Below are 27827 nucleotides of genomic sequence, written 5' to 3'. Positions count from 1 at the left end.
TCAAACACGGCTCAGATGCGCACCATGCTTCCATTGGAAACCATATCTCCACAAGTGTAGACATGTTTACCTCATTTAACAAGCTCAGGTAAAATGTTTGTCTGCCAGTGTTTGGCTCTGTATTCTATCTATCCTGTACTGGAGACTAGACAGCCCACATGCATTCTGGGAACCTTACTATAACCCCAGGACAAGCTTTTTCAGCCAATTTGGAAATTCGCATCTCGGTAGCAGCGGGAGCGGCAGCAGCAGCTTATGTTGTTAAAATAGGCCAGCATGGAAACATCAGAGGGTAGGCTTGTCAGGCATAAGTAATGGCAATCTGCATGGCCTGTTAGGACCGCAAATCTCATCCGTGCGATGCAGCTTGGGGTAAAGCTGCCTATTTTTAAACCTGTGCAAGTACTTGGGAGAGGAAGCTACAAAAAAGAGGCCTGTTGCCTTTAGAAAGGGTTCATTCTGTAGGAAACAAGAAGGCTTTATATATGTTTTTATCATGCTTATATCTTCAGTTATTGATATTTATTGATTCTACAGGCAAATACACATAAAGTATATGGCTAATAATATATTGCAAAGACTGCAGTACTATATTCCAGTGTACTGCATGTGCTGGATGTCTGCTTGTATACTTACAGAGTAGAGCTGCAGTCACAGAAATATTGCAGTGGCATTTAGAGCGGTCTGACTGCAGCTCCCTTATTTAACTCCTAATTATTATCCTAATTATTCCTCTCATCATATCCTTTACTGCAACAATATTCAGACTTAGTTAGGTTAAATCATTTCCTCCCATAAGGAAGATATCAGATGAGAGCAACAAATAAGCATGCTAATTCACAGCAGGGTGATATTACACCTTAAATGCCACACAACTCACAGCAGGTATATATTGCGACTTAAATGCCACACAAATGTTAATTTCAAGAGCCTTCCATGGCCTCTGTGTCTGGCTAATGTTGGAATAATGAGAGGACGCGAGACAGTTGCGTCACGATAACATCTTTCCTCGGGCAAGATAGTAGCAGACACTCGTTGACCAGGGTTCCTGTGTGTGATTTATAAAACAGAGCATGGCGAGGGAGGGAGGGAGGGTGCGGGGCTTCAGAGTATAGCCCAGCACCCTAAGAGAAGCATGAGGCTGAGATGAAAATTGAACAGTATCAGAATGACCGATAACGAACGACAGGCCCACTGACTGCACATTAATTATCCAGAGATGGTATGGTAATGGGGGCCATTTGCTATGCAAAGCGCAGACCGTCCCCAGCCACAATCAATATCCCCTGCTTTCTAATATGCCTTCCACTTGGCTGCCTCCACTCTCTGCAATGGAAGCGTGGCAGGCAGAACGCACAGGCATCACGTACGTGTATGTATGTGCATTCGTGCGTGTGCAGATTGAGAATTATTTCCAACATACTGTTCAAACACAAACAGTCAATGTATTAATGTGCCCCAAAAGAAGCCATTATTAAGAAGCCACATTTTACATGCAGACCAAGTTCTTTATCAACATGAAATTTCCCTGTCTTTATTGCACTGGTGCCAGACAGAAGGGCCAGACATGACATAGCAATATTGTACCAAACTCATATGCCCTTAACGCGACATAGATAGATGACAGCCACAGAGGATAATGAGGTGCTTTTTTTCTGATGAATGAGACATGGGATTTCATTCGGTGACTCACTTGTAAATGTATGAGTAGGTGTGCTCCATGCCACCTCTCAATTTTGTCCTTTCCTAACCCTCTTCTTCGCTTTATTCTTCTCCTTGTTCTTACTCCACAACCTCTGGGTTTATTTTGGTTTGTCAGTAAGAGCCTTAGGTGGAGCTGCAGAGTTATAAAAGCCTGTGAAACTAATCAGTGGTACAGTCTTTCTGTGGTATCACCTCTCTACTCTCTTAATACTGATCCTGATAAAGGTTTCTGTCATTCAAATGGCTCCATTTGATTGTACAATCTGATTTGTCAATCACGTCCTGTAACTATGCCACAGAAAGGTATTATAAGCTTTTATTGCTTATAATACCTTGTTACTATGTTAATGTAATGTAAACTGAATCATTCGACAAGAGCCATTGCATTTTGACTGTAAGAAGAATCCTTGACCTTGTGTGAGAGTCAAAGTGTTTTAAAAGGTGGAAGCTTGCATTGGAGAAACAAAGCCAATTGGCACGGCTTGGCATCACTGCTTTTTGGTGGTAACCATATCTGATCTGGGTTTGGAAGAAACAGGAGAGGCAGGTTTGGGGAAGGGAAAGACAATCTCATCCGGTGTTTGTGTGTGTGTGTGAGTGTGCTTTTTGGACGCTCCTTGCAGCACTCAGCTCAACAAACTGTCATGTGAAGGAATGAGTGGTTCTAATGAAGAGAAGAATGATAAATTCCTAATTGAATCTAAACTGGAAGATGAAAGGCTTTTTGTCGAGGGTCACTAACACGAGAGTTGTTATATTTCATAAACGTTCACAATTTCATTACAGTAAACAAACTTCATGATTAAAAGATCTGTCAACAAGCCAATTATTGCATCTTTGTCCTTGTCTGTCTTCACTCCGTTCCAATAAATAATGGCCTATAAATACAAAAGAATCCACTTCAAAATGTTTGTGGTTGCAGTAGTCAAGGGTGTAGATTTGGTTTCATATTTGAGGGGGCGGGGGGGCACATGAAGTCAGAGCTTCTTCAATGCATTTTACGTTTAATATCAATCTGGAAAATAACACATTATCATGACATTGGTTATCATGCTCTCCAAATGAACACATTTAAGAAGCAGAAATGCTATGTAAATTGCTGTATTATTCATATACTAGCCCTGTACATCCTTAAAAAGAGCACTGTCCTGTACTGCCTCATCTAATAATTAATATGATGTTCTATTCTAGCATCTTGTCAGGAGAATATTGACTGTGAATAATAATACAGATTACATGATTTTTTAAAGCCCCCCATCCCCGGTGGTAATTATGACCTTGGCAGCAGCTATTGAAAAGTCTGGGAAATCCAGAATAGACTGACCTATATATAACCTGAATAGCAAAAGTTCTCCTCTTGTGTTCTTCAACATCTGTTCCTTCCTGATGCAGCTGTTCACAGCTCTCAACATAATACAGTATCTGCCTATCTTTATGTCATATACTTTCTGTCATCCACCTATGGCATTTTAACTCCCTTGTAACTCACATAACATCTGGGAGACACTGTTTCTTAGTCGCAACTTATAGCTCTGACGTTATGTGGCTGTCATAGTAACTGCCTTCATCAACATCACATTAGTTTTTCAGGTTTGTGCTGGTCCCACATCTGGCAGCATGCGAGTGTATGATCAACTCAATATGACTTTCTTCCCACAGATGCTTCACGTGCAGACAAGAAAGAAAGTCGGTGTCCGACACCGGGCTGTGATGGCACAGGTCATGTGACGGGCTTGTACCCCCACCATCGGAGCCTGTCCGGCTGTCCGCACAAAGACAGGGTGCCACCAGAAAGTAAGCATTTTAGTCGCACACCAGCCAAACATTATTTACCCAACCTGCGGCCTTCATGTTCTTTGATGTTCAGCAATCCGCATGTTTCCCGTGATCGCTGCTGTGTCTGGCTCGTCCTGTGCGCTGTGTACTTGCTGTCGTGGTTGGACTGTGTTTGATATTTCAGCAGGGGGTACAGTGAGGGGTCAGACGGGTTGCAGCTGCACTTCTCTTGTGACCTTTTGCATGGGGCCATGGTTTTGCTCGCTGATTGCCTGCCTAGTGTGCCGTGGTGATGAAGTGGGAAATGAGGCCTTAGTGATGTGCAAACAGTGGCAACGCAGCGATTGGTGGGATGGTCAAGAGCTGTCAATCAGTGATTTACTTGACTGCATGAGACTTTCTCCTCCACTAGATTGATTGACCATGTTTAGCGTATGATAATCCCATCCAATGCTGTTGGTTTCATTCATACTTTCTTATTCACAGCGTGGTTTATACACTGCATGTATGACTGATGAGAAAAGGTTAAATGTCATGCTTTTGTATTTCATTAATTTGTGTAGCTTTTTAATGTTAATTGAGTCTTAACATTCCATTTTTCACAAAACTTGAAAACGCTCACAGACCTTGATAACACTGCGCCTGCTTCAGTCATCCATGCCATAAACCTGATTCATTTATTTGTATTCTTCGCTCAATTAAGTTTTGTTGAATAGAAAGGCAGTATCATATCTCTAAGCCACAGATCAAATGAAGTGGCAATAAACATTAGCCTTGAATGAATAGTGAGTTTTCCTTTTAGAGATTTCACCCCGACTATTTAGTCTCATTCACCTTGTGCAAACTTCTCAATAAAAGCCCCTTTACACGTTTCATTAACCTCAGCGTGAAAATCAAGTTATGATCTGCCATGACCCAGACAATCAAAATAAAAGAGGGTTTTAATAATGGCAAAGAAATTAGTTACCATTACAGCCAGGCTTGTAAAGACCAGCAGTGTCACAGATGACTCTTGTTCTGTGAAGCGCAACTCACACAAAGGTCCCTAACCTTAGATGTACTTGTCTCCCAGAAATGTGAAATGACTCAGAGCACTTGACCTTGACCAGGATCAAGAGCCCCAAAATGGAATTTGGAATGAGCTTGAATTGATTGTCACTGGAGATTTTGGAATATGATGTCTGTGTTTCTCCTCCTGTTCCTCACTTGTGTTGATCAGGCTGACTTTTTGTGGAAATGATACCACTAATACTGCACAGGATGCTTTGGATCACAAAAAGTTCTCTTCTTGATCTTTATGGCATCATCTTCAGTCTTTATTCCCTGACTTGAAAAGGGCACTTTAGAGTGAAACACACACACACACACACACAGTACAGTCTTGTCACTGTTAAAAAGTGACCTGCTATAGGTGGCATGAGGTATTAGTGGGTCTCTGCATTATCAGCCATGGAGCAGCCAGTCACAGGGTTTCCGTCAATATGTGGTCAATAGTCTCATGCAGACAGACTCCTTGCTTCACCACTTTAAAGGTAAAGATGACTACATGTCACACATGTGACTGCCTGCAGGGCAGACTCAGCTATGGGCAAATCTCTCTCCCCTATTAACACATTTGCTGTACTGGATGGACTATGTTTTATTAATGCAGTGGCTTCATTTAATTGGGAAATCACACAGTGCAGCCAGGCTGTTCCTTGGGAAATGTGAAAAATGACGATTAAATTATATCTCGAATTCATTAATTCCAATTCCTGTTTGCTCATTGTAGCTCTTTTTTCTGTCAAATATTAAAATATTTAATCACCTCACACAGGAGTCTTTGTTTTTGTCTTTAAAAGTATTTTACCTTTGTAACATACAAGGCATTCGGAACCACATCCCATTTGCTGCCATGTATTCCTTTTCCAGCCGTATAGTTTGATACGTTCCCACCGAATCAGCCTGGTTCTTTAATTTCTAGTCATTCTACCTATCTGTCTCTTTGCAGAGGGCAGGACAAAACTGGGATATGCATAATGTATTGGCTTGTGGCATGTTGAGGTGGCAGGCTTTGTCCAATTACCTGCACTGAACACCAATTAGTATGTAAGGGAAGGAGGATGATGAGGGGTTAAAGTTTAAGGGGGTGATAATGATGAAGCTGATGCCGGTGGGGTTTGGCCCTGCATGCCACTGGTGCTGAGACGACCCTTCCCCGCGCCCCCGCCTGCGGTGCTCCAACAGTTCCTCTTGGACATCCATAGATCATTAATCTAATTGGCTGGTTGCCGAGGGGATGTGAGACAGTTATGGACTGTTTTAATGGTAAATGGTATTGAAGACTGCGCTCTCTACCCTAACAACGTACCGATGATAACAAAGCGCACTCTATCAAGGAGCTGTATTCCATCTGTCTGCTTCTTCCATTGATTTCAAGACTTCTGTTTTGCTTGATTGAGCTGTTGGTTGCTCCACTCTCTGCATGCTCAAAACTTCCTTCCATTTCTGTGTCTTGCTGGCTTTGTCCTGTTAAACTTAAATGACATCTTTTTATTCATGACTGTCCCTATTCCATGAATACTAATTTGAAAGGGCTGGATAAGTGGAAGCAATATGGTGGGAAACCTTGCCTGCCCTTTCAAACTAGTGTTCATTAAAATGAAGAAGAGGTCATTTAGGTTCACACAGGCTCATTTCTTAATGATGTTTATAATGCCAAGCTCCTCACACACTAATAGAGCTCATGCGTGATTGTAAGGGGCTCCTAACCTTCCCTGTCTTTCACTCCTATCTCCTGTCTGTGTGAAGTTGTGGCTATGTATGAGAATGTTCTTAAGTGTCCTACGCCTGGCTGCACGGGACGCGGCCATGTCAATAGCAACAGAAACTCCCACAGAAGGTAAGTGACAGCCTGCCTGTATGAAACTGGCACTGTCCATGTTCAGTCCTCCTTTTTTCACTGTGGGACTTTTTTTTCAGTTCATACATCTATGAGGTGTTGTTCTTGGAATTATTTTTTTCATCTTCAGTTTCTTTTTAAAGTCATATTTTGTTAAGTTATTGTTAAATCCATTTTTTTTGTCTTTCCAACACATTATTTTTTGTGTGTGGATAAGCACTGTCTTATAATGTTGGCTAGATGGAAATAATTCAAGTAGTTCAGCTGCTTAACAATCCCATAGTTTGACTGAGACTGATTAGAATGCAGCAATTCACACCTTCCACAGCATAAATCATTTATCAGCTCCTGGCGAAAAATGGTATCTATCAGGTGCAGGTTTGGAGGGAGAAACTGAAATAGCAGGGCGCTCTTGCCAGTGCTGTCAGACGGGGCGAGGTGACAGTGAAAGAGGAGTGTCACCCGCAGCAGATGCTCAGGGAGTCGGGCATAGCAGCAGCCATTAGCACCTTTCTGCCACTCAGCCAGGGTGAAAGGAGAGGTGCAGACCTGGGAGGACCAGAATGCCTCCATGCTGTGCTCAGTGACACGGCTGCAGTGCAAAATAGGCACACACATGGACACGCACCATAAACTTTCACTTTTACTAGAAAGAGTTGTTATAAACCTCCATACTACACACTTCCCAAACTGATACATACATACATCCCTGCACAAGCATGCACACATTTATGCACGTCCGATGGCAGGTGTTCATGAACACAACTCTATATTGGCTTCAGGCTATTGTCAAAGATCGTTTTTCAGCGAGGCCCGACACACTTCAGTTGACAGACTGGATGGAGAATAATATGGGTTAAGGATAACAACATGAACTTTTGTCACATTTGGTCAGTTAGTTGTCAGGAGGATGTTTTACAGCACTAAATTCTGTTCGAACACACTGCAGGCATAGATCCCAAGTGTATGTGCGTGAGGTGCGTCTTGTTTGAAGGAAACAAGACGCTGCAGAATGCACATAAAAATGCATGTGTCCATATGGGAATATCTATTCTGAGGATTATTTTCCACTCAACCATGAACATTCAAGCTGTTGCCAACTGTGTTGTTATTTAAATTGTTAAACGTGATGAAAATGAATGATTTTGCATTTTAAAGCGAGACTTTCTGATCAGGTATTTTCAAACTGGTAGACGCTGGGATTGATTAGCTGACAGACAGATGTGCACTAGCTGTTTTCAGCCTGCCAGACTAGCTGACAAGCAGTCTTAACAAGCCAACCATTTTACAGAATGTGCTTTCAATGTAACATTTTCACCTATCAAAATGTTTCTCACATGCACATGTGCCACTTACACCGCCTTCTCATTTCAGTCTGTCAGGTTGTCCCATCGCTGCAGCCGAGAAGCTGGCCAAAGCCCAGGAGAAGCACCAGAGCTGCGACGGCCCCAAGTCCAACCAGGCCTCTGACAGAGTCTTAAGGTAGTATTCACTCTTCACTTTCATTCACATCACATGTAATAACTTCTCTACAGGAGGCAGCCAAAACCATGGCAAAGCATAAAACTTACAGTAGATTCTTGTAGTTCCCCAACCTTTGTCAACTTCTATTGTCCATTGTCACAAGAATATGTTGGATGTAAAAACGGGAGCTTGATCGTCCATTCACTGAATTCACTGCAAATGTGATTTTTGTGCTGAGATGTACAGTACCAGTCAAAGGTTTGGATACATTTTCCCATTGAAAGGAATGGGAAGGTGTGTCCAAACTTTTGACTGGTACTGTACGTAGTATGATATGGAAGGAGCTGAGTGTTTACTTTACATGTCAAGAACTATTATTCAGTCATGCTTGAATGTTTTGTTCATTTTTTCCTCTACATTTCATAAAGCTGTTGAGATTTTAAGCCTCCCCTTTTTGTTTTATGTTTATGTTCTCTTGTCCCCTGAGAATACTTACAAGAGACTGCATGTTCATTCCTGTGTTCACTGTTGAAGGCAAATCACTTTATTAGATTTTAACAAAATTGGCCTCATTTATCATAGCGAAGGCTAGAGGTTTTTGAATGAGAGTTTGTTTGATAGTCATGAAAATGCCGTGATGAAAAGTCATAAGTAATAGTACATTTTCTATTTATATCTAACTGAACATCAACAGTGTGAGATTTTACATTTCATCTCTTCCTGGTTTTCGATTGGGGTTATAAATGCATAGCATATGATAAAAGCATATCAATAGTATGCAAGTGTAATAAAAGATAGGCAGAAATTCAATTTTGTCTGTTTTTATTGACTAGGAATGAAAAACATTTGTAGCAGGGTTATGTCTTTTAAAGCAAGAGGAAGAAAATATCTATGCTATGACATATAAAAGGGATGCCCTGCACCCTAAAACACCCCTCCATCCGCCAGCTTCATCCTCCATATTCTAATCCTGGAGTGTTGCCATTCACAGTCTGCCCCTTCCCCTGCATCTGCCCATTTTTTAACCGAACCCCAAGTTCCCTCTCCTTCCCCTGGGCAATGTTGAGTGCCTCGGTCCAACTTCCACCCCCTCGTCATTTATTTTCCAGGCCTATGTGCTTTGTCAAACAACTGGACTATCCACAGTATGGTTACAAGAACAATGTTTCCACCAGCACGCCCCGCTCCAACCTGGCCAAGGAGCTGGAGAAGTACTCCAAGACCAGCTTCGACTACAGCGCCTTTGACGGTAGTAACAACCACCAAGTGTACGGGAAACGGGCCATCGCACCCAAAGTTCATGGACAAAGAGACACCTCCCCCAAAGGATATGACGGTACTATTTTTCAGCAAGATAAAATTAATCATGTTTCTTTTGATCAGACATTCCAATAACATCTTTTTTCATTTCTCCCATTCTGAATTTACTGTTTTAATGTTACTCATCAGTGCACACACAAGAAAACATTCTTTTAAGCGGCATCAAGCATAAACAGAGTCACAAGAATGTTTGTGGAATTTTCTAGCGTGGTGAATCATTTTAAATTTGGATAAGAGTTAAAATAATAATTAAATTAAAATACCAATTAAAATTCCAAATTTAATAGATCTATAATGTGTTATAATGTTAAGCTATGTTTTTATGCATGAAAAGTTTGGCCATCTTGTTCTTAAATGATGTCTTTCAGAAATCCTGCTTATGACAAGTTTGCAGGGTCTCACTTTAAAGAAACATAAAAACACACACACTTCATCAGGGATATACTGATGAGTAAACCCACATCAACATAATTTATTCACCTTTAATGTTGAGTGAATTTTTCATTCTGATTTTTTTCAATGCGTCCCACAGCCAAACGCTACTGCAAGAACTCCAGCTCGGCCAGCAGCACTACCAGCACCTACGCTCCCAGCAGTAGCAGCAGCAGCCTGAGCTGTGGAGGTGGAGGAGGGGGCGCCGGAGGAGGCGGTGGGGGCGGAGGTAGCAGCGCTAGCAGCACTTGCAGCAAGAGCAGCTTTGACTACAGTCACGATATGGAAGCTGCCCACATGGCGGCCACGGCCATCCTCAACCTGTCCACGCGCTGCCGGGAAATGCCCCATGGTATGGGGGGGAAGCCCCAGGACCTGTGCTCGCAGGTAGGAAGGGAGAGGACGCACACTGGAATGACTGCCACGTCTTATCATACATTTAGATTGTCATCTGAATGTCCAAAGTATAAAATGAAATCTACAGGCATAACCAAATTCTACAGATTTTGGTTAGTTTTTGGTTTGGTTCAGGAGGAGATCAGCTCCTGCTTTATCAAATGTGAGGAAGTTACTAACACACCCTGATTTGACACTGCAGTATCACATGACTCTATATTCACTGCACCTTTGGCCTCCTACTGCAGTCACAGAAAGATTATCACCGTGCTTCCTTCATTATAATAATGCTGGCAGTGAAAACTGACAAAGATAGTGAGATTTCAGTTGTACACTCCACATGTACACATATACACACTCGCACACACACATTCCATCAAAGATCTGGGGCTGTGTCTTACACTCAGGGCTCAGCAGGGCAGTTTTTTATTTTCCGTCTGGGGATCAGATAGGAGCAGGACGAAGCGCCGTTTGACACGGCGTGAGCCCAGTGTGTCATTTCTGAGAAGATAAGGTGACGGTGTTCCTGCATTATCTGCGCCGAGATGCTGAGCTGGAAAATGGGGGCCAGAAAGAGAGCGCACAGCAGAGGGCTAATGCTGGCTTAATGCTAATGTTGACAGCGGAGTCTGCCAGAGAATGAGAGCAGGGGTGATAGAAATGAAAATAAAGAGAGCAAAGAAAAGCCTTTTTGGTGGGAGGTTTCTAAACGTTACAGTGCAGGAGAGGAGGATACAGGAAAGGAGAAAGCTACTGAGGGAAGAGTTGGAGAAAATGAGGGGAAAGCAGACGAAAGGAGGAGGAAAGGGAAAAAAAAAAAAAGCCAAAAGCAACGTACTCCCAAAGAAAAGTGGAACGGAATAAACTTGGCGGGAACAAACGCCTGAAGCAGTCAGGACTTCCTCTGGTCCTACCTCATTTCATTGTCTGTCCTTCTCCTGCTCCGGGGCGAGACGGGCAGGATGCTCTCAAGGCAGGATGGGAAGACAGGAGACTTCAGAGGGCTTTTTTTCCCCTCTTCTTCCTCTTTCATCTCTACACCTCACCTCGTGGCACACGGTTCCTTTCTGTGTCTGAATGAAACACACACGCACACACACATCTGTTCTCACCTCCTTGTTTTTTCAGTCTGTCTATTGGTAGCTTGGTTGACTGAACGAGTGAAACACACTGTCTGTGTGAGATTATTCTGCTTTGATAGGCAGAGTTAAGGTGAAAAGCTGACATGAATGAGAAATACATTTTTTTTTAAAGAATTGTACTATTTTCCTACTTACCAAAGTTATGTCTGAGTGCAAGGTATGTTGAACAGTTCGATTAGTTTAGATAAGCTCAGTTACTGGATGTCTATAGATGTTAAGTAGCTCCACTCAAATGGAGGTGAACACACCCTTAAACACCCTGTGTTTTCACATAAATTAAACCCTTTCACTGCAAACCATGCATACTATAGTACTTCACATAAATGCAAACCACTTCAAACATATCACACCATACAGGTCTGAAGATCTCCCCTCAAGGTAAATGTAGTACTGTAGGTGTTCTGGAGCTTTCAACCGAATCACACGGTCCTCATCAGCAGATCGGAGTGTGTTTTTTAAGACTTGTTTCTGGGGGCATTTTTGCCTTTATTGACAGAGATAAGGCAGAACGAGGGATGTTTTGATTACAAAACCCAGATGTTTGTGTGTACAGTACTTTTAAAATGCTGAGGAACATTTTTGACAGTAAGCTAACAAGCACAGTTTAAAACCTCAGCTATAGAAAGGGTGTATTTTCATGAGCAGAGCTGCTACAGATCCCATATGTGTTATAATAAAATAATCTCATTGGTCAGCATATCATCAAACTGCACACAGAGACATAAACAAGCACCCATGAAATATTTGTTTAGTTGGAAAAATTGCACAAGCTGCCCTTTTATAGAATACATGAAGAGAAGGGAGGAAGCGGCGAGCAGGAGGAGAAGAAGACACGACAGAGTGAGACATGAGATAGAAAAGGCCACAGAGGAGGGCAGGAGATGATGCTGGTTTTATTTTAAGACCTGGAATAGGTAGGCAGAAGTAATGTGGCGAGAATTAGCAAGTGACCTCTCACGCTCTGGCCCTCTTCCTCGCAGCATTGCCATGGCAACCGAGGTCAGGGGTTACCGGGGGGTCAGAGCGAGAAGGGGGTGGTCTGTAGTGAAGGAGGTGGGGCACATCCTCACATATCATCCCCATTAATTTGATATGATGGGGTGGGTCACGTTAATTGGTCGGTGACATGCAATACAGCGGCTGACAAGGAGGGGGGGGGCGGTCCGCTGAGCATATTCATGAGGACAAAACAAGTCATAGCAACACATGGTTAGACCTATGGAATTCTGTAACTTGACCTTTATCTTATATATACTGTTTCCATTCCTTTACTCTCTTTCTCCTCCTTCTCCTTCTTTCAAGCATCCAGTCAAACTACAAATTAATTTTTATAGTAGAGTTTTAATAGCGAGTGTGTGTTTGACGGAGGCAGACACCTACATCATGGAATAATGTCAGTCTTTGTGTTTAGCACCCCATCATCTCCATGTTTGTCTGTCTTGCATCACGCCCAACTCTTTTATAGTGTGTTTTATTATTCATAGTGAGATATTTTTCCCCACAGACTAATGACATAGCAGCGGTACTATTTTATCCCACACACTTTTTTCTGCTGTTTTCAAGTCCTTGGTTCAGTCACAGTTCTTGCAGTATTCATGCCCAGTCCCAAATCCATCACCCCATGCATTTGAGTCAGTGTGCGTCACAGAGGTTTTGGCTTCAGACACCAGGAGAATCCACCCCTAGGGACACTGTCGGCTGGAATCAGCATTAGGGCGGGCTTTCCTGCTCATGAAGGGAGCAAAGGGAGCGTCGAGGAGGATGAGGAGGAGATGAGAAGAGGGAGTCAGAGAGAGAGAGAGGGATATTAATGAGAACAAGGACAAAAACACATGCCTCTTAAAGCATAATCCTTTAGGGAGCAGTATATGTGTACCAGATGTAGATTAAACTGCTTATAGATATATAGTGAATGCTTGTATCAGCTGTTGGATGTGGCCCACTTAGTTTCAGAACACAGTATAGTTGTGCCGCTATTTTTGGGTTTGCAGCGGTCTAGTTCCAGCCACTGCTGCTCATCACTGCTCTCAACCCCACCCCTAACCCTCAGCCCCTGCCCCCTGTGATGTCCACTCACATTAGGCTCACACACACACACACACACACACAACACAAAGTCATGCACACACACCCTTCTGACTGCACAGAACGCAGGACACACCATAGTGGGATGGAAGGAAAGAGAGAGACAGAGAAAAGGAGGGGTTCACAGAGGGATGCACTCGTCCTTGAGCACTGATGACCTCTTCTTTTTTTGACCCTCTTATAAGTGTAACACTACATTGTTACTGTACACTGCAAGTGTCTACTGTGTCATCCTAGACAGACCTGGGCAAAAAATAAATTGGAATATTGTTGCAGATATTTGAACTGCAGGTGTTCTTGATCCATCTTTCCAGACATCTAAAAAGTTCAAAAGTGAGCACATCACTGGAGGAACAGAAAAACTCAAGCGCTTTTCATGTACTTCTTTAGTATTCACGATGTATTCAGCTACTGTTTTGCCCAGCTCTGATCCTAGAATATGAATATGTTTGACTGCTATTTAATCAGAAACTCTCTCTCTTTTATCCCTTTCTCTCCATCCCTGCATCCTTATGTTCTGTGCTTCCTTTTGCTCCCCATAATCATCTGACTGAAAACTCACAACTCAACACGCTCACACTCATCTCCATCCACACACACTGACCTGACTTTAACCCCACACACGAACACGCGCACAAAAAACACATCCACATACATTTTCCAGAGTCCCAGCCTAGATGTGGATGAGAACGGTACATTGGACCTGAGTATGAGCAAGCGTCTGTGCAGCGGCGGTGGAGGGGACTCGGTGCTCACACCTCTAGAGCCCATGTCCCCCCAGAGGCAAGCCGCCCTGCTGGGCTCCCGCTGCTACGGCATGGGGGATGCCGCCGACTGCTGGGACCTGCCTGTAGACTACACCAAGATCAAACACATAGATGAGGACGAGAAAGAGGTAAAAAGGGGAAAACAAGAACAGTGTTTGGTAGTTAAGTAATGTAGATGCGGAAATTCACTTGACCATTACTGGCTGGTTGTGGCCAGTTAATTATCTACCATTTTTTTTGGGAAGAAGGGTTAGATCACTTCCTTAATTAAAACATTCAGTATCTTTTGAAATATAGAAGAAGCAGCCTGTAAAGGTAGAGACACCTCAGAAAGGTGGGTAAAATCGTGCTATTAATGAAGCAGACTGCTTCATTTTGTCTACTACTTTTGTTTCTACTTACTGATACTGACAAATATTTCATTTTTAATTTGCTAAACCTATAAGGCTACCCTCCTCTTTTTCCTTCACTTGTTCTATATCAACTGTAAGGTGGTCCCAACAATATGAGGATCAATATATAAATAATTAGAATTGTAAAGCATAAAGTTTATGGGTTTGGAGATTAGAGACCATACAGTTGGCATACTTCACTTTGACCGTCTGTTTCATGTGTCCCCCCCCCCATGCCCCCACCCCCACTGATTGATTCAGTTCAGCCATTGATTCAACTCAGTGTCTCCTAGTCAAACATTTGCATTGCTGTCTGACTGTCTTCTAGGTTTCTTACCTCCTGTCTGACTCACTGTTATATTTGGAATCATTAGAAAGTCATATTAGGAATTTTTGAGGGAAACCTAATGAATCTGCATGTTAATTGATGTCAGCATTGCCACGCACAGAGGTTTCTGCTCTGTTTGTATCATGCTCCCCGCATGCTGGCTTTCTGTTTTTACATTTTGCTCTTCTCCAAAATGAATTATGCAAAGTAGCACCTTGGGAGGGAATCGGAATAGCTCATCTCATCAAAGAACTGCTGGAAATCAATGCACCACTGCTGGGTGCGCCTGTCGGTGTGCACAGGCGCATGCATGAGCAGTACATGTGCCTCTGTTGGTGTGTGGGTGAGAGCTTGTGCATATTCATATCAGTGTGTGTGCCCATGTCTCATTGGGAGTGTGTCTGCGCGTATTTGCGAGTTCCATCCCTAGCCTACTTTTTGCTCTGCGTCTCTGTATGTATGTGTCGTTCTCCTTCCTGTCTGCCTCTCAGCCTGCGCTCTCTTTAATTGGAGAAGCTTGCTGGCTGACCCAGCATCACACACTAAGAGACAGCTTGAGCGCTGGATAATTTGGGCCGTATCTGGACCTGTCTCTTTATGGGCATTACTGTACATACACTGCGGGCACGGAAGAGAGGAAAGAGGATTTGCATCAACAGCCGTCGTGCCCTGGCTGCATGCACTGCAGACAAAGCACAGCCCCACTACACAGCCAGCAGCGGCCCGACGCTACACCGCAGTGCCATCTAATGGCTGACTGGTGCATTATAAGTACCAACCAGCCAACTCCCTCAATTGTTCTGCACTGTGCTGAATTTACAGCGAGAGATATGCAATACACATGAAATGAGGCACAAGAATGAACATGTACATACCCATGAGTGAGCCCACAAACAAACACTCACAGGCACACACACTGTTCATTTGGCACTGAGTCATTATTTCCTCCCTGGGATGCCATTCTCTAGCTCTCTTAGACTGACAGGTGAGGCTCAGTAGTCACACAGGCTCAATCATTAGCATTCAAATTGACAAGACTCTGTGGTGTGACAGGTGCGCATGTGGTGTGTGTACCTGTGTGTGTGTGTGGAAAAGACAGAGAAAGAGGAAGGCAGAGGAAAATGAGCCTTCATTACAAACTCTCTACGATAAGAGTTTCCATGATGTACTGATAAATAAGATGCTCCTATGTGTTGTATAACATGTGCGATCACTATGCTTTAATATGTGTAATAATAGCGTGAGAAACCAAAACCTCTCTTCATCTGACTCTCTCTCTCTTCCCCTGTCCCTCCTCTCCTCTTCCTCTCTATTCCTGCCTGATCTCAGCCGGATGACCTGGATCCCTTCCATGACTTGCTGGAGGACCGCTCCTACTCCACCGATGTTAACATGTCCAGTCCCAAGCCCAAGTATGTCCAGTGCAAGGAGAGTAAGAAGGACCTGATAACGTAAGACAACCCCCCCCCCCCTCCCCACCCCCCACTCTCCTCCAATGTCCCAGTGTTCCTTCTATCCACTTGACCCCACCTGCTTCTCCCCACTCAAGCTCTGCTCCCCCCCCCTCCTCATCAGACTTCTTTCTTTTGATTAACATCTTCCTTGTTTGCTCCAGTAAACCTCAGAGAAGCACCTCTCTGTCTCTCTCTCCCTCACCCATCCTGTGCTGTTGGCAGTGGCTTGCTATATGATTTTATTTAATAGCTTTCTATTCATTTGTCCGCACTGATCTTAGAGCTAGCAATGTAGCTTCTACTTCACTGTAGTTTCCCTCTTTTGATGCTTTATCTATATAAGACACAGCACAAGTATCATGTCATATCAAGAGAAGCTGATCTCAAGAACCAAGTTCACAACCACAATATTAATCACAGACAGTGAAGCTAAACTGGAAACAATGAAAACCAACAAAAATCAGAAACAACCCCCTTTTCTGTAATTTTCACATTCTCTTCTCCTTCCCTTTGGGCTTATAAATCTGTCTATTTTTCCGGTGGCAGATGTCCCACACCGGGGTGTGATGGAAGTGGTCACTTGACGAGCAATTTCGCCTCACATCGAAGGTGTGACTTCCTTTTCTCCTGGTGGATTCTAAGTCTATTTCTCTTTATTGTTTTCAGCTTACCTCAACTATACTGTCAAACATCTGTAGGCAGAATGTCTCTCTCTCTTATTTGTTAGCCCTTTGACTATTGGCGAATTGACATCCTGAAACAAGGGTATCATCGAATTTTAAAAAAGGTTCAATTCATTGAAGATTGAATAGATGCACATTTTTAAGCTAAACCCTGGGATTAAATTATTTCTCAATGGGCTGTGTATGAAACCTTCTTAGCTGATGTTATTCAGTCCTGCAGGCTCTTCCCACAGTGCAATGCAGACTAAGCATTTACCATTCAGAGTAAAAAGACTTAAACAGAACGGCTGAGCGTTGCGGTGTGAGCTGAGTCTGCGAGGACTAAATGACACCAGTCTGGAAGGCTGACATGGCCTCATGTACATCAGATTTCTACTTGAACAAGTTCATGATTCCCACTCAGTTCAGCCATGTCTTTGAAAACAACGCCATATGTTAATTTACTATTTTTTTATTCACTCGGTGCATTCTGAATCGAGTGCAGAGCAGACCGTGCATGAAAACAAGTCTTCCTTGCAGTTACATATGAATACAAATACTCAGAGGGTTAACTTTTTTTAATCAACTCCCTGCACTTGCATCATGGCTTTTTGCATTTCTTAGTTGATGTTTTTTGTATGCATGTGTGTGTATGTGTGTGTCTGTGTGTGCGTGCTTGCGTGCGTGTTGTAGATATGACTGCAGGCTGAGAATCTGCTTTGTGTTATTGTGTTACAGTGGTTGGGGTGTCTTACCATTTTAGTGTTACTAATGTTCTACTGGTGTATTTTTCAGTCTCTCAGGTTGTCCTTTAGCTGATAAAAGCATTCGAAGTATGCTGGCCAACAACGCGCAAGAGCTCAAGTAAGGCATGAGATGACTCACTGATATATGTCTGATTTGTATGTCTTGTTCATTCTGCAGAGGGTTAGGTCAGTGTTAATAGTGTTAGTACAAACAAGCACACAGTGGTAATCTAAGTCTTATTTCACCACTTTTTGAGGAAAACAATTTAATTATAACCACTTTGCAAAATAAAAGGGGGTCAGGGAGTCTTAGACCCCTTAAAGCAGCTACAATCAACAGCAATTTACTACTTGTATGAGAAAGGGGTTCCTAATGTTGGCAAAGAATTATCTCTGTGGTACCTCTCAGCTCTACGGAGCATTTCAACAGATTTGAACTTATTGTTTTGGTTTGCTGGCTCGCAACTTTACTGCTTTGGTTCACTCTCAGCACTATCAAAAGTGGCATTTCCAGACGCAGGAAGTATAAAAGCTTTAAAAACTGTGCACTACCTGCCCAGCACCAAACAGCTGATAGAGAAAGTTATCGACTTGCTGGTAAAAAATAGTGGACCAGGAGTTGGTGGAGATAAAAACAGAGCTACAAGGAGAGTGAATACTAGACTGATTGGGTGGTCAGAAACAACTGACCAGAAGAAACAATTCAAGTGCTAATGTTGTTCCGTATCTGCTGGATGTATAATTAGCAACAGCAACTGTATTCTAATTCCTTCCCCATTAGAAGTTAAAAGGCGCTAATATGTCAGCGTTGTATTCATAGATTGTTTCTGCTTAGCCCATGTGGCAAAACAATAAGTTATTGCAGGTTGAAACCAACACTCAAGATCTCCTGGAAATCTCAAAATCTAATTTTGAGGGTGTCTTTAAAGCTTCAGCCAACTTTTTTGTATTCATCTGACAGTGAACAGGCAGCTAATGTACAGCACATCTTCCTGGTGGCAACGCCGCTAGCTAACAGAGTTGCCTGTTATAGTTGTGCAAATATAATTTATAAATATATAAATAAATTAGCATTTCCAATTAATAGATTTACTCAACCTCAGCGAAGAGCCTCATCTAAAGTCTTAGAAGTGAAGAAACAAATAAAAATGAATTGGACAATTAAAATGAATGTGGTCTACTCTGATACTTTATATTGGCAATTGGATAGTGCACTTTTGCTACAGGCCCTGAGCCCTTTTTGTGTTTTCTGCCCCAGGTGCCCGACACCAGGGTGCGATGGTTCGGGACATATCACTGGCAACTACGCCTCTCACAGAAGGTACAACACACATTCTTCACCAAACTTTTGACTGGTACTGTCCTGAGGTTCTTTCCTTGCTTCTACTTTTCTTCCTCTCTCTCCCTCTCTCTCTCTCTCCCTCACACACACACACACACACACACAGGCACACACACGTACTGTATGCTTCAACTTTGTAACACTGTCATTTATCTGCAGTCTCTCAGGGTGTCCGCGGGCCAGGAAAAGTGGGATAAAGATCATCCACAGTAAAGAGAACAAGGAGGACCAGGAGCCTATCAGGTACAGTACAGACACTGATCATCAGTCTTCTGTGTCACTTTAAAACTCACCTCCCGCTACTAACGCTGCTCTCTGCTCGCTCCTTACATTTGCTGTGTGAATTATAAAACATGACATACAGCACCAGTCAAAAGTTTGGACACACTTTCTCATTTAAGTGAATGGGAAGGTGTGTCCAAACTTTTGACTGGAGCTGTATGGTATAACATTTCCTGGTGAATGTTTTAAAATGACATAAAGAAGCTGTGTGAATGAGAACAAACATTGTCTATCAGTATATTGCTTTTTGATGTGCACTGATGCAGGCAGGGATAAATCAGAATTATCTCTGACAAGACAAATGTGCTATGAGTGTAAAGTTTCAACCCAAATCTAAAAGTGCAGGAGAAACTTCAGAAGTGCAAGGTTGTAGCAGTTTAGTGAGGGAAGATTCTGCAGTCTCTGGTGAACTCCTGCAGACACACAGGTAAGAGAAGACATAGAGGCAAGCAGAGAGGGAGAGAGAGAGATTGATTGGACTCCACTTAAATCCCACAATGGGCTTCTCTGGCCTCAGCCCTGCAGCTGCATTGATTTCTCTGGTGGTGCAGAGCACAAACAACACACTCTGGCCATTCTCGATCTTGTCACTGTTGGATTCTGAGGATAGTTTGCCACAGGAATCCCTGTCAGTATGACTAGCTGATGTTGAAATATATCTGACACTAATTTTATTCAACATTTGAGCTTTGGAAGGAAGTTTAAGAGATCACTCTGAGAAAATAGACAGTATCATGACTTTACAGCAAGACATGTGACTATAATTAAAAAATACATGTAAAGAATTCATCAGAAAGAAGCACATTCATCTGATTTAAAGAGTAACTTCTGATTTTATACATCAAAGTGTGTTTTCAGATGTTGGTTGCTGGACTAGTTTGCTGCCAGGCTTTACCAGTCTGGCTCCCAGGTCACTGATGAGGTGTCGTGAGCAGATATCTGATACAAGCAGATAAACATTTATGGCTTTAACTGGCATTCAAAGTTCCCTTCAGAGGATAAGGAAAGGTGCAGTCATGGGAGGCTAGACAGAATTTAAAGACATTCGTAGAGCAGTGTTTCTTACACCTAAATGAGTCATGAGCCAAAGTATTCACAGATCTGTAGAGAATAAAAGAGTGCAGGCATGCTTTCATTAGTTTAAATCCCATGCTGAGAAAAGTGGAAGCCTTTGTTCTAAATAGTCCAGTGGATAGAGAGATTGAAAAAATGTGGACTGTGAGGTTGAGAGAACTTCATTACAACCAGTTTACTGTGTCAACTGATAATCAGTTGTAATGCAACATGGGCAACATTAGAGGGTCTAAAGGTACTGGGGAAAGGCTGTAAAGGGATGTCAGCCTTGACAAGGAAGCAAACTATTACTTTGATTAACTTTAAATTGAATTTGGTGTTCCTCAGCGGTAATATCAAAAGTGGCCCCAACTAAGGGACTCAGATATCTACACATAGTGGCTTTATTTAAATGGACATGTAGAATTTAAGAGAACAGAAGAAATTCAACATGTATTAGATCCCAGATCATGAAAGAAAATTTTATACTCAAAACACCTGTTTTTACCGTCAGCTTTATCTTAGTTTTACTGCAAAAATAATTTTAAAGCATGTGTGACAAACAACATAATACTCAGACATATGTCCAAACATCGCTGTATCTTTTTGCAGTCAAAAGGCGTGACGTTGAACTAAACCCAGGTAGCTGCTATTTGCAGACAGAACTGATACTTTCACGGGTGAAACTAGCTTTAGCCATAATCCATTTTGCAAGGTGTGACATTTGGAATAATTTACTGCCTCATTGCATCTGATTAGCACTGGTGTTGATGCACTGTCAGCATTCCAAAACAGTGATAAGCCTGCCACTGGGACAGTGAATAAATAAGATGATCGTATCTTTGTTTATATCAAAGCAGAAGAGATAGCGGGAAACAGAAAAATGAAGTTTGCACGTACAGTATATAGTGTTTTGGTACTCAAGAGGCAAACAGACTGTAGTATATGCCAGAGAGCCAGGAGATGAGACTCAGCAGGTCACTGTGATGTAAAAAATGATGACAAAGATGATCACCTTTGAATACTGTATGTAAGCAAATGAAGGTAGCAGTTGAATGAATGAATGAGTATGTGAGTGAAACAATGGAAATCAGTCTAACTGTTAAGTGAGTCTCCTCTGAGCATATTTAACTCTTTCCCCTCCAGGTGTCCAGTCCCAGGTTGTGATGGTCAGGGACACGTGACAGGGAAGTATGCGTCGCACAGAAGTGCATCAGGATGCCCCATAGCTGCCAAGAGACAAAAGGACGGCTACCTAAATGGCATCCAGTTCACGTGGAAGTCTGGCAAGACGGAGGGCATGTCCTGCCCCACACCGGGCTGCGACGGCTCGGGTCACGTCAGCGGCAGCTTCCTCACACATCGGAGGTGGGTCTCCAGAACCTGGCTGTAGTACTAAATAACCACTCTAACAGCCAGAAGAAGCATGCAGGTTTTATATGTTTCTACTGTAGCCTGAACTTTCTACCTTCTTATTCTATCTTTCAATAACAAGGATAGATAAATTCAAAAATACAGATTTATTGATCCTATTTTGGAACTTACAAGAGAAGATGGAGAGCAATGGTTCATGATGCATTTTAGCTTTAAAGTGGTATTCCATCAATTTTATACATTGCAGAAGAGTATGAGTAAACATGGGGGTACATGTGGGACATGGACTGTATATGGTATTTTACCAGTCTGGGAAGGTCCAGCAAAATTGTGCTATTGGTTGTTTTATGGGATCAGTAGGATTCAGTGTTTTTGAACCATACTGGACTAAAAGTCAGGATATCTCGACCTCTGCTGCATCAATGTTTTAATCTCTCTCTTGTGTGTCCTCCAAATTCATTTAAGCATAGTGTTAAATCCAGGAGTACCCCTTTACCCCTGACAATGATGGAATGTTTCTTCTTAACATTGCTTTAAATGAAAACTGCATGTTTGTGGACCATGTAGGCTCCTTGTGTGTGTGTGTGTGCGTGCGTGCGTGCGTGCGTGCGTGTGTGTAAACCAGAATATACTGAGACATACTTCTCATTGCTTTCTCCAGTCTGTCGGGGTGTCCACGCGCCACCTCGGCCATGAGGAAAGCCAGGCTCTCCGGAGTGGAAATGCTAACAATAAAGCAGCAACGTGCCAGCAACGGTAACTACAACCACCACTCACCCACACAATACAGCCAATCAGTAACATGGATGTGGAATGATTTACTGAACAGAGTTCCAATTTCAGATAATAAGCCAATCAGGAGGGTGTGTGTGTAGCGATCAGCGTCTGAGTAAAGGCCTAAATTGGAAATAAACTGCCTTTCAGGGGTATGGTGTAAATAATGAGAAGAGTGGCTCCAATCTGGAGGAACAGGGCTGGGTGTAGTCGGCAGTAATCAAACGTGGAATATTTGAGCTAGTTTGTGGTTGTGCGCTCCATCTGTTTTACTAACACTTCACCCTGGACTGCAGTGAATTTCTGCGGTTCATAAAGGGATGTGACAGGATCATAATGTAATTTGTCTGTGGGATTGTTGAGTCTTAATCAGCTAAAATGACCTGCCTCAGTTCTATTGTAGAGGTGAAGACAGTGACTCACAATGTCCACCGAAATTCTTAGTTAGCTACGGAGTTTTATTATGTCATTTTTAATTACTCCGGTCGAACATAAAGGCTGTTAATCTAATTTATAACTGAGGCCTTGCAGTAACGTGTTAGTTCTTCCTCTGTAGGACTGGAGCATGAAGAGGAGATCAAACAGCTGGATGAAGAAATCAAAGATTTAAGTGAATCAAATTCACAAGTGGAAGCAGACATGATCAAACTCAGAACACAGGTAAGCTGCTTCTTGTCTGCTACATTCATTGGTCTGTGTTTATGCATGTCTGACTCAGCAGTGGTATGTACCTGCCTGTAAGTACAAAGCTGTACTGTAAATATCCTGTCCTCCTCGCCTGCTCTCCTCAGATCACAACAATGGAGTCCAACCTGAAGTCCATAGAGGAGGAAAACAAGGTGATTGAACAGCAAAATGAATCTCTCCTGCATGAGCTGGCCAACCTCAGCCAGTCACTGATTAACAGTTTAGCTAATGTCCAGCTCCCTCATATGGTAAGGGCCTCCAGGAACGGCAAGCCGGCAAGTTGTAGAATATAGCTAACCATAGCATTCTAGCAGCTTAGTGATTTATTTGTGTATTTAGCCACAGCATATTGTGCATGCTTAGTCTACAGTGTGGAGCATTGCTTGTCTTTCCAAACATTGAGGGGGAGTTGTGAGACGAGGCTTGATTGGACATATAGTTTTTACAGTGGTAGCAACTCCAAGAAGTGAAATTATTGCTACATTCAACTGATCTCCATTAGATGAACAAAAAGTGTACACAGTACAGTATATATTGAGGTTTTGTCTGTGCTTTAAAGAGGTATGATGGTTAAACACTTTCTTGTAATTGTAATGGCTGTAAAGATTACAAAGTGGTTGAATTATCAAAACAGACTGATGTCTCATTGTCATTGTGAGTCTGAATGTTCGTGTTTTTTTTATCAACGAGAACCTGACAGTGTTTTTAGTAAAATAATCACTGACAAATTATCCATGTGCTTCACACACCTTAATCTTTTCATTCTTCCTTTTTTGCTATTGAAGATAAAGCATAAAGTATTACTTTACATAGCTAAGAGTTTTATATCAATGATACACTATTTAGTCTTGTTTCACATTTATTCTTGTTTCATTTAGTCTTTCCCTCACAGTGTCATTCCTTGTAGTCTTGCATAATGGATCATTTAACATTCATTGACAAAGGAATGAATTAAAAGTCAGTTAAGCATCTGTATCTAAGATCTAAGTGGCAAGCCATTTTATACTCATATCCTCCTTTTATATTACAGCAGTTGTCCAGATATTTAAAAAATAAAAATAAAAAAACATCAGTGACACTGGAGTAAAATGAGTTGAGGCAGTTATGAGTTTTACAGTAATGAGTGGGCCTGGCTCTGTGTCTGTCTTAATGTCTTGTATGTCTTTTCATGTCCACTTTCTACTTCTACAGTTAATTTAAGAGCATCTGTATGTGACTGTATTTGAAATACAGCCGCCTAGTGTTTAAACTTGAGAATAACAATGTATGTTTCTCAAAGTAAGCTAACAGAAATGTGTTGGCTCCTTTTCTTCTATAGAAACCACTGGCACACAAAGAGCCTCCTTTAAGGAATAACAGCTGCTTACAGTTGCACCAGCAAGTAAGACAATGACTTTTGCTCAAGCTTTACTCAGTTTCACTATTGCATTTCACTATTTAAATCTTGTACTCCTCTATGATGTTGTCATTCTTATGGGGGCAAATAAAGGCCAAAAGGATTTTAATCTTATAAGAAATGAATCACCTAATAGTGAAACTTAACTACTACTGAATACTCGATGTTTCAAATTGAAATACTGCTGAATTTATAACACTGAAATATTTCATCTCTTTGATGTTATGTGGTTTGAATTCCCTCTTTGATATTTCTGAAAGTCTAGTCAGCAATGTCAAATTATACTAAATTTTGATATTAAGTATTGTTTTTTATTTGTTTGTTTGCTCTTCAGATAAAAGATAAGTGCCCAATATTCAAAATATAGTTTTAAGTTGATCAGACGCAACTTTTCATTTTCAGATCTAAAAATTAGTCAAAAAGTCAAAACATTAATTTGTTCAAATTTTACTGGTGAAATTCAGATGCTAAAATTAAAGATATAAAATTCAAACTTTACACTCGGGTTAGCTAGGATAATCATTTGTGTGTGATGGAATCAATCAGACTTCTGTCCTGTTTAGGGACGGGATTCATCTGCATTTTATCAAATTCAAATCCAGAATCAACTGTATTTACCAAATCCCTTATCCAATCTTATCAGGTTTACCTTCCACATTTGCTAGTAAAAAGGCTAAAATACTCAAAGATGTGTAATTAATATTCACAACCTGAAAATGAGATGATTATTATATGAATCTGACAGATTTAATGAACAGAACTATGAAGCAGATCAGATTAAAATGCTGATATTATATGAATCCAAGTTTAACTTGAATATTTTTAAATTGACATGAGGTCATCAGCTGATAATTTCTCTAGAGGAGAGTCTCCACTTTGTGAAACTACAAAAACACACAGTCCACCAGTGGTCACACACTGGTGTTAACAGAGTGATGTGTCTTTTCACTCACAATCTTTGTCTTCAGTATATGTTTTCCATTGATCTTTGCTATTTAAAAAGCACAAGGAGACATAAAAGGTTCAATAAGAGATGTGTTATCGTCAGAGCTAAACAAATCCTCATCCTACATGGAACCAACTGTCAGAACCCATCAGGTTACATTCTGTCAGTCTCCTGATCCAAGAAAGAGAAGTTCATATGAGTGATTTGAAACCCTGCGTGCTTGGGTTGTCTGAATTTGTGAACGAAAAAAAAAATCAAGGTTTTGGAAATTGCAGAACTTGAAATTACCTTCTGGGAATTTCAAAGAGGGAGATTGAAACCACAAATATTTCAGAACTATATTTCAGTGATATCAGGATTTCAATATTAAATACTCAGTAATGGTTACACTTCACAATTCAGCATTAAGAAACATATGCGATTCAGATTGTAATGGCCTTTCTTTGCTCCCATACATTTTCCTTTACTCATGTCTTTCTCCTTTGCCATTAACCACATACACTATGCATGTGCTCCTGTTGTTTGTTCTCATTGTGTTTTATAATAGTAGAGATCAGTGAGCATGAAATGGAGTAGAATGAGTAACAGTGTAGCGTCATTGTGAAAGTAGTTTTGTTTATTTGTAACTTTGAATTGATACACTGGCTTGTAGACAAAGCTGCATTTTTAACAGCAAATCATGTTTTGGTGAGACACCTAACCCAGAAAAATTAACTGAATTGGATGTAATTTCAGATGAGAAGATGTTATGTTTTTATGTTACCTCTGTTTTCCTCTAATCGCCTACATGTTGTGTCTTTGGTCCTGCAGGAGCCAATAAGCGAGCAGAACTTTGACGCCTACGTGACCACTCTAACGGATATGTACACAAACCAAGACCAGTACCAGAGCCCAGAAAACAAAGCCCTGTTGGAAAATATCAAGCAAGCTGTTCAAGGGATCCAAGTGTAACCATTCAGCAAAGGGAGATTTTTGTTCCCCCATCAGGTGTGGGTGGTGTATCAAAATCCACAGACAAAAAGGCAGTGATGGTTTGGTCTCCTCGGTTCGGTGCAGTAACTTATATAGTGTTATATATTCTAAATTCCGTTCTTTCAAAAAAAGAGGTATTATGCTTAGAGAGACCTTGAGATAATTTCTTTCTTTCCTTTCTTTTTGGGTCTTGCTTTGAGGAAGAACATAAAAGAGTAAACCGCAAAATAGTTTTTGAGGACATTCACATTTTGTACGTTTTCATATGAGCTGACATAGTGTCATGTAATGTTTCTAGCTGCTCATGTATGCACATTTTTAGTGTATATTTCTGAACAGTAAGCTAATGATAACGGAACGAGAGTTCTTTTTATTGCTTGACAACAAAGCATTTTAGATGAAAAAAGCTGAACTGGACAGTGAAATAAAAATGAAAAAACCACAAGCAAGGAGGAAGCTACTTATTTTTCTCCTCACTGGGTGATTTTGGACTCAATGATTTTAGATGTTTTTTTCTCCTTCTTCTTCTTCTTCTTCTTGCGTGTAGATTGTTCAAGAGCAAGAACTGGTTTGCGAATCGCTTTATTTTCTGACAATGCTTGAGAAACGTTTGTGTTTTGTTTTGACGAAAAAAAAATGATGTGTAGCTGTATGTGGGGGCATTTTTAATTGGTGCTGTAAATGAACCTGGAGAGGAAACTGACCTGACGTATGTATGAATGTATGTATGAACAGTTATATTGTAAACATCATTACACGGAAACCCGATGGTGGAAGTCCCATTATCTAGGAGAGCCAATTAATTCCTAGAGGAACACATCTGTGCGGTGCATGCATTCACATGCTCATCCTTAAATAATCTCAAATAGAAATGATGTGTAAAGACAATGACCTATAGAGACCACATTCTAGCCTTTCTAGTATCAAATCTGCTCAATTTCGAGACTTGTGTTGCTAGGATCAAGAAACGTCTCAGCAATATAATAACTAAATCATTTGTTTATAATAGGTACGGGATGCAATCTGCAAAGGAAAAAAAAAAAGGTTGGGTATATGCAATTTCTTGTTTATAAGCATAGCGGGGTAACATGAATCTTTTTAATATAGCCTATGTAAAATATTGATTTTTATACAAATCTTTTAATACAAAAAGTCTTTTTAAAAAAGAGGAGGGAACCTGGACATTGAGTTTTAGAAGTGAAAGTATATGAGTTCCACTTTTTTTCTGTACGATTTTGCACAGGGACACCTTCGTTTCCATGTTTTGATGTTCTTACAGAAAATAAAAGCAGTACCCGAGAGCCTGAGAGGAGGGTTTCAGAGGGTTTTGTAAAGAGTATTTATAGAGTATGACAGCGGGACTTACAGGGTCACTGTCCCCACTTATGTGCCAGTAGACTATTTGCACTTGTCCTTGAAGATATTATCCTTACGTACGGCGGCGTGCAATTT

General features: G+C 41.4%; 1 protein-coding gene and 1 long non-coding RNA gene across 2 annotated transcripts in view; one reads left to right on the top strand and one right to left on the bottom strand.

The window, feature by feature from the left end:
- The window catches only part of myt1lb (myelin transcription factor 1-like, b), a 114112-nt gene extending 86364 nt beyond the window's left edge, over window positions 1-27748 (top strand). The window contains exons 8-23 of the mRNA XM_042388529.1: window positions 3364-3498; window positions 6271-6361; window positions 7736-7843; window positions 8935-9161; window positions 9678-9964; window positions 13865-14095; window positions 16017-16138; window positions 17599-17667; window positions 18808-18870; window positions 19051-19134; window positions 21373-21594; window positions 22262-22356; window positions 22931-23034; window positions 23166-23309; window positions 24380-24442; window positions 26214-27748. Of these exons, the coding sequence (XP_042244463.1) occupies window positions 3364-3498; window positions 6271-6361; window positions 7736-7843; window positions 8935-9161; window positions 9678-9964; window positions 13865-14095; window positions 16017-16138; window positions 17599-17667; window positions 18808-18870; window positions 19051-19134; window positions 21373-21594; window positions 22262-22356; window positions 22931-23034; window positions 23166-23309; window positions 24380-24442; window positions 26214-26354 (2186 nt within the window). The 3' untranslated portion in view covers window positions 26355-27748. The remainder of the gene's footprint in view (window positions 1-3363; window positions 3499-6270; window positions 6362-7735; window positions 7844-8934; window positions 9162-9677; window positions 9965-13864; window positions 14096-16016; window positions 16139-17598; window positions 17668-18807; window positions 18871-19050; window positions 19135-21372; window positions 21595-22261; window positions 22357-22930; window positions 23035-23165; window positions 23310-24379; window positions 24443-26213) is intronic.
- On the bottom strand, window positions 9882-27827 carry LOC121880914. The gene is made up of 3 exons (XR_006091654.1): window positions 27742-27827; window positions 10888-11046; window positions 9882-9952 (listed from the first exon to the last, which is right to left on the bottom strand). It is a non-coding gene; the product is annotated as an uncharacterized LOC121880914 (long non-coding RNA).

Source organism: Thunnus maccoyii, chromosome 16 (assembly GCF_910596095.1).
Source record: "Thunnus maccoyii chromosome 16, fThuMac1.1, whole genome shotgun sequence".
In the NCBI taxonomy this organism is placed as follows: Eukaryota; Metazoa; Chordata; class Actinopteri; order Scombriformes; family Scombridae; genus Thunnus; species Thunnus maccoyii.
The sequence above is the reverse complement of the archived record's forward strand: the minus strand, read 5'-3'. Positions and strand labels throughout refer to the sequence as shown.